Source organism: Microtus ochrogaster, chromosome 8 (genome assembly GCF_000317375.1).
Source record: "Microtus ochrogaster isolate Prairie Vole_2 chromosome 8, MicOch1.0, whole genome shotgun sequence".
Lineage (NCBI taxonomy): Eukaryota > Metazoa > Chordata > Mammalia > Rodentia > Cricetidae > Microtus > Microtus ochrogaster.
This window is the reverse complement of record NC_022015.1, coordinates 67,235,836-67,242,861: the sequence shown is the minus strand read 5'-3', so window position 1 is coordinate 67,242,861 and position 7,026 is coordinate 67,235,836. Positions and strand designations below refer to the sequence as shown.

The window sequence follows — 7,026 nt, the reverse complement described above, 5'->3', positions numbered from 1 at the left end:
GAGGAAATTTTTTTTGCAACAACTAAAAAAAATAAAATAAAATAAAATTTAAAAAAATAGAAAACACAATGATGATAAAGAAAAGTAGGTCTCAATATAATTATGTAATGAATTATTTAAAAATGGAATGATTAAATGAGGGGATAATCAACCAAGATTGGCATACTGTTAATTATCATTTCGATAATCCTTCTTGTTTTGATAGTTCTTGGTTTATCTCTTAAAAAGCTGTTCAGTATGAATGCAATGATATAGGACTTAGAAAAAACTTAATAAAACAGGGCACATAGATATTCAAATCCCAGTGGGAATTTAATGGAGATCCAATTTCAACATTGCATTATAAGGCTATTGTAACTGTAATTCTTGCTTGATACCTGTTTTGTTGTATGTAATTTTACTATGCTAGAGTTAAAACCTTTCTTTTTATTTAAACAGAAAAAGGGAGGTGATGTGGGAGTCCCCCTGTGTGCTGAGATTACCATTAATGAATAAAGAAACTGCGTTGGCTTGTTGATAGAGCAGAACTTAGGTAGGCAAGGAGGGTTGTACTGAATGCTGGGAGAAAGAAAGTCAGAGTCAGAGAGATGCTATGGAGCTGCCGCCAGAGTCAGACATGTCAAATCTTTGCCGGTAAACCACTGCCATTTTGCATTTACAGATTAATAGAAATGGGCTAAATTTTTTTCTTTTCTTTTTTTTTTTTTTGAGACAAGGTTTCTCTGTAGCTTTGGTGCCTGTCCCAGATCTAGCTCTTGTAGACCAGGCTGGCCTCGAACTCACAGAAATCTTCCTGCCTCTGCCTCCTGAGTGCTGGGATTAAAGGCATGCACCACCACCACTCAGTGAAATGGGTTAAATTAATATGAGAGTTAGCCAATAAGAAACGAGCTAATTGGTCAAGCAGTGATTTAAATAATATGGTTTCTGTTTGATTAAGTTGGTTCGGCATCTGGGACAAAAAAGCTGACCCTCCTCCTACAAATGGGTTTAATGAAATCCTTATGTTTGACTCCAACAAGCACTGTCTGTACAGCTATAATAAAGGGAATGGCAAGTAGTTACCTCTTAGAAATAAACTTTAAAATCTGATGTCAGATTGAAAGAAAGGAAAATGTTGACAAGAATTTAGTGATAACTAGATAAGCATTTTTGTATTTTCCAGTGATCTAATAAGGTCAATGATTTTACAATTATAACATCAAATTGACATCATACAATGTGTGGAAATTAAGAAAATAAACTGATGAGACTTTTCTAGAACTTTGGTGTTGTTTGGGAGAGAAGGATAATACATAGAGCACAGGATTTCCTGTGTAAAAGCATGAATTCATATTTGGTTCTAGGTAAGAATCATGAGCTCGAAAGACAAGAGTTTATGTTCAGAGTTACAACACTTAATGTGGAATCCTCCCTATGTCTAGTCCCTACTGTATTTCCTCTTGTACCAAGATTTTTCGCATTCAGATCCAAACTTGAAGTCATTATTAGTGAGGCTCAGCTAAAGAGCCTTTCTAACACTCACTTTTACTTTCTTTGCAAATATTATGACAAAGAAACAAAAGCATCTTAGGACATTAATTTACTACTTCTTGCCATATAAACAAAAAATGACAATGGATCAGGTTATGAAGACATATACATGGAATCCCAGAACTTAGGAAGTGGGACAGAAAGATTTTAAGTTATGTTCAGCTGTACAGTGAGTTTAGAGTCAGCCTGGACTATATGAGATCATATCAAAAAAGAAAGAAAGAAAGGAAACTTTGAAAATAGACCAGAATTATAATGATTTTATTTAAAACACACAGGGCTAGGGGATAATGAAGTGCCACATTTCTCAGTTTTACAGTAATAATATTATTACAGTAATAATAATATCATTAGAAAACAATCAGCATCTGAAGTCAGTAAATCATTGAACAGCACAGGGAAATGTAGATGTGTTTGTTCAGTGACCCTGAAAATTGCCCCAAGTAAAAGATGGGCATTTGCTGGACCTTGAGGAGATGAGGCAATGTGAGGTGGGAGGTCAGAGAGGCATGCCTAACAGAAGAGGTCAACTGTGCCCAGGAGGAAGGGGCTTCAGAGGGAAATACATTTAGATGGGAATGAAGCAGATCTGGAACTCGGGTGGCAAAGAAACAAATCCATTGTTGACTGGAGTGACATCAAGGTCATTTGGATCAATTGGAGACCTCAGGTTAAAGCTTTGTAAAATGGTGGTCAGAAATAAAAATAACTCCATTCTGGCTAGGCCTTCTCCCACACAATTTCGTTTTCCTAGAAATAAAAAATGTAAAAAGAGAATATAATTAAGTACTTGTGTTTGGCTGAGACATGCACTATGTTTGCAACTATAATGAAAGAGAATTTGTGTCATAGACTCAATGGATGAACGGATAGTAGATTAAATGGAGAAAAGATGGACACATTTTTTCTACTTGTCTAATATTGGGAAATACAGTATTAAAATACTTGGATACAAAAGTTTCAGAGGGTGGAATAGCAATATTGAGTACTAGACTTCCCATCCACAGTATGAAAACAAAGGAACAGTTATTTAACCGCACATGGAGGTGAGAGGCCATGATGAGATTTACTAGAGCACAAAAGTTGTGCTAGTGTACTCCAGAGAATATGGGGAATGCAGCAGAAGAGACAGAATACCACTGCTTTGGAACCAAACACCAGGATAAAGGAAGAAGTGCCTACTGAAAGAGAAAAATGAAAAAGTGTCACAGCACAGACAGAAGGCTCCATCCTATAGAAAAGGAAATAGCTTTTAAAAAGCAGATAATGAGGATCCTTACTAGCTGAGAAGCTTTAAAGAAAACCTTTATTTATTTCTCAGCAAATATTCAGAGTACTCAAGCCAGCAGCCATCATGAGAATTGTCCTAAAGCGCAGAGATTAGACTACTCTTGGAGTTGGAAAACCTGAAATCCCTGCAGAGTCCCCAGGGGCAGTCCACAGCTATAACTGGATAAGAAGTGGCCACCAGAGACAGTTGCTTAGAAAAGAATATTTGATGAATACTGAGTATGATAAGTCCTTCATTGGCCATATATTTAAATACATGGTCCCCAGTTGACAATGATTTTGTGCAATGTTGTAAAAATTTTAGTAGGTAGGGTTGCAGAAGAGAAAGTCGGTCACTGAAGGTGGATCGTGGATCGTGTAGGTTTATAGTCTCCCCCATTTCCAACCTGCTGTCTGTTTCTCGTTCAATCAAGATATAAGGATGTGCAGGGTCTCAGCTGCTCTCTCTAGCCACCACCAAGGCACCTACTTACATGTCTCCTCCTCCGTAATAGACTATACTCTGTCGAACTTTAACCCAAAATAAACCCTTAAGTTGCTTCTTGCCAAGTATTTGTTCACAAGAACAAGAAAAGTAATGTATACAAAAAAACCTGGTATCAAGGAGTGAGTTTTCATGAAGCTAACTGCCTTACTCATAAAGGTCTAGGTATTTATTGTCTAGAAAGACTTAAATAGGAGCGCAGTGATATATCTAGACACACAATACAACCACATTGTGATCCAGCTCGTGAATTTGGATAGGGTGGGTCAATACTCTATCACTAAAACAACTCAGGAGATATAATGTTTCAACTCAGAGAAAGTGTGTGGACATCAGGAATCATAATAGTGCACATAAGTCTGCACATAATGCAATAGTGGCGCACAAATCATGTTGCTAAACAAAGGCTGTATAATTGGTCTTAATGCCCACTCAAGAAGAAGGAAATATTGCCTATTACTAGAAAACCTCCCCCAACTTTCCTGGACAAGTGACATCATCAACTTACTTATCTTTGTATTCACAGACAAGTGTAGCTCTTATATTCATCAAGGAAACTCTTTGCAACAAAGAAATAACATTATAGAAAACCACAACTGATCAAAATGCAGAGAACAATCTATCATTAGGTGCCTAGCTCCAGTAGATACATCTACAGCACAAACATTGCAGCTAAGGCTCAGGGAACATTGAGGAAGAGTAGGGTGGACTGTAAGATCCAAAAGACCAGGAAATGATTTGATTACCTGTTGAGAAAGGAACAAAGTAGTCACTTTTCTTAAACTTGCCATTCTCATCTAAAAAGTGACCAGGGTCAAACCTCTCTGGGTTGGGGAATTCTTTGTCATCGTGTAGCACAGATGACAGTGATGCTATGACAGTGGTTCCCTGTAAACAAGAGCCATAGACAAGTCAAGTTATATAAATGTTACAGAGGTAAGAAGAACAATAGACATGGCATAATCAAAGCTTCAGAGGAAATCATATCTAAACAAGAGCAAAAGCATATCTAGACAGACAAATCATGTAACAAACAGGGATGTGCTGGGATCCAATGACGTAATCTTGATGCGGTGTCCTTCAATAACTTTTGAAGGACTAAGTACTGAAAGATTAGCACTGGTGTCTATCACCACTTTCTGCTCTACTTTACCACTGCTGAGACTGCGACATGCATATGTGGAATGTGATTTCAAATGTAAGTTTTTATGTATAACACCAGATATATCTGCTCATCAGAATGTTGTATGTACATGTCTCATAAAATTAACAATGTCTTCTGGAATAACATAGACAAAAACAAATAAAATATTATTCAGTATTTTCATGACTCACAGTTCATTTACCTTAATTTTAAAATATGAGCGAGGCATTTATTACACTTAGGACTACTTAAAAAATTAAATTGACAAAATTAAAAATTTCCTGATTTTGTAAGAAAGGGTCATCAGTTTACTTGAGGATAAATATTGAAACTGAGAAACTAATCAGATGACTATCAAGCAGGTCATTCATAACATGTCAATGGCCACACCATATATTTTATTGATTGCAAAAAGAGCAGAATTTCTATAAGGTAGAGATCTGATATCATCTTAAGCAGAAGTGGACATATCCACATATCCACTAACAACATAGTTAATGTATGCCAACCTGCCTTACAATATATGAGTCCCATAGGATATTCTTTGTCAATTTTTTTCTTCCAAAGTTATAACTAAAAACAAAGTACTAGAGAACAATGACACACAAACCAATCCAGAAATTGAATACATAATTACATAAACTGAAAGATTTAACCGATCAATATATAAATTCTCTAAATGTGCCTATATACTTCTTAGCATCCTGATAAAATCCTAGGAGAGTCTTTTCAAAGATTGGCAATCTGAACTTTAAATTTTGTTTGAAAGAGTAAACAGTCAAGAGTGGCTTTAAAAAGAGAGTAAATTTGAAAGACTTACAGTTCCACAAACCAAGACTTGTTCTACAATTTTATTAGCTCTTAATGGAAATAGCATAAAACCCATCCAGCTTCCAGATTTAAATTGTTTCTATTTCTCTTATCTTGTAGGGGCAGCAAATTGGAACCAATCACACTATAAATTATTAAGAATTCGAGGGTAGTCTACTTGTGACTTAATCATGTGTGGCTTGATTTATTTAATCTCCCTGAAGGATTTCATAACTTTCTCTTCAACGTTGATAGTCTTTAATTTCAAGAAACAACATCTTGGGCTTATGATTTAATTTCACTCACTCATTTAAAAACAATAGCACTAAGGGACAGAGTAGACAAAGGAAACTTACCTTAGGAATGAAATAGTTTCTGAACTTAATGTCACAGGTCACTGCATGAGGCAGGTTGTTGGGAAGGAGATCAACGAATCTCTGAACCTCATGCAAAACAGCATCAGTATAGGGCATGTGACTCCGGTCCTCCATGCAGGGGGTTCTGTGTCTACCAATCACATGGTCAATCTCTTTCTGGACTTTGGCTGGTTCAACACAGTGAAAAATAACAGGTAAGAAAGTGGCAAATTGAACACAAGTCAGGTTACTTGTATCAAGAAGGATATGCCTGGCGACATTAGGAAAGCATAACATATGCTAATGTAGTGATGGTTGCTATGATATAAATACTACTATCATATATACTACAATACATAGTTCTTATGTTTCAATTAGCATACTTAAAAATCAACAGTAATTATTGTTTTCAAATAATACACAGAATAACAGCAAGTCAAGAAAATCAGCTCTTACAGAAAAAAACTATTTATCAAGCATTATTTGTACCAAAACAATGCAGTACATTTAAGAATAAATTATAATGGTTTTGTATGCATGTTTGTATATAGTTTCCAAAGGTATGTAGTACCATCTTACTTCCCCAATATGGCAACATATTAACAATTTCTCTTGAAGTTTATGTTTATATCTATATGTAATGACTATTTCTTTCTTATCCATCACTGGATAAATTAAATTCTTCATGTGGAAAAAAGTTTCATATTCTCTAGATGTATTAAATATAAATATCTTTCTCAATCCAATCATCATAGGAAAACTTTGGTTATATCCATTGTTTTTATCTTTGTGACTACATAAAATCTCTGCCCTAGTTAAAAAAAAAACAAAAAAACAATGACTATTGTCATTGCTGATGCTATCTAGGACTTAACTCTATTTCTCTTTATCAATTTATATTTTTTTCATTTTTGGAATTATTTTGAAATATTCAGGTAGTTGTTTCAAAGTCCTACCAATACATGTCCAGATATGGAGAAGTATCAGACTATCAACCACTTATTTCCCTTTTGTTCTTGGTTCTCACCTCACACCATCATCATTCATTGGTCCTTTCTGAACTGAATATTTTCTAGGTTCTATGCTAAGCAGCCTCCCTAATCTTTTCATTCTTCACATTGAGTTCTTCAGATTTCTATAGCTCAATACTTCTATGGCTGGAGGACTTGGATTCATTCCCAGCATTGATAGGGATGTTACTAACCACTTTAAATCTCAATTCTAGGTATTTGATGCCCTCTTCTGGTCCCTGTGATATCTGTGAGCACCGGGCATGTACATGGTACACAAACATAAATGCAGTCAAAACATTCAAATGCAAGCCCAGACTACTATACCCAGCCAAGCTTCAATTCACTATAAATGGAGAAAACAAAATTTCCCAGGATAAAAACAAATTTAAACAATAC

At 35.5% G+C, this 7,026-nt stretch overlaps 1 protein-coding gene across 2 annotated transcripts in view; it reads right to left on the bottom strand.

The window, feature by feature from the left end:
- Window positions 1-2,101: 2,101 nt before the first annotated feature.
- LOC101997548 (cytochrome P450 2C26-like) overlaps window positions 2,102-7,026 on the bottom strand; it is a 24,450-nt gene continuing 19,525 nt past the window's right edge. For both annotated transcript variants that reach the window (XM_005352219.1, XM_026781452.1), the window contains 3 exons: window positions 5,618-5,805; window positions 4,054-4,195; window positions 2,102-2,283 (listed from right to left, as the gene is read on the bottom strand). In XM_005352219.1, the coding sequence (XP_005352276.1) occupies window positions 2,102-2,283; window positions 4,054-4,195; window positions 5,618-5,805 (512 nt within the window). The remainder of the gene's footprint in view (window positions 2,284-4,053; window positions 4,196-5,617; window positions 5,806-7,026) is intronic.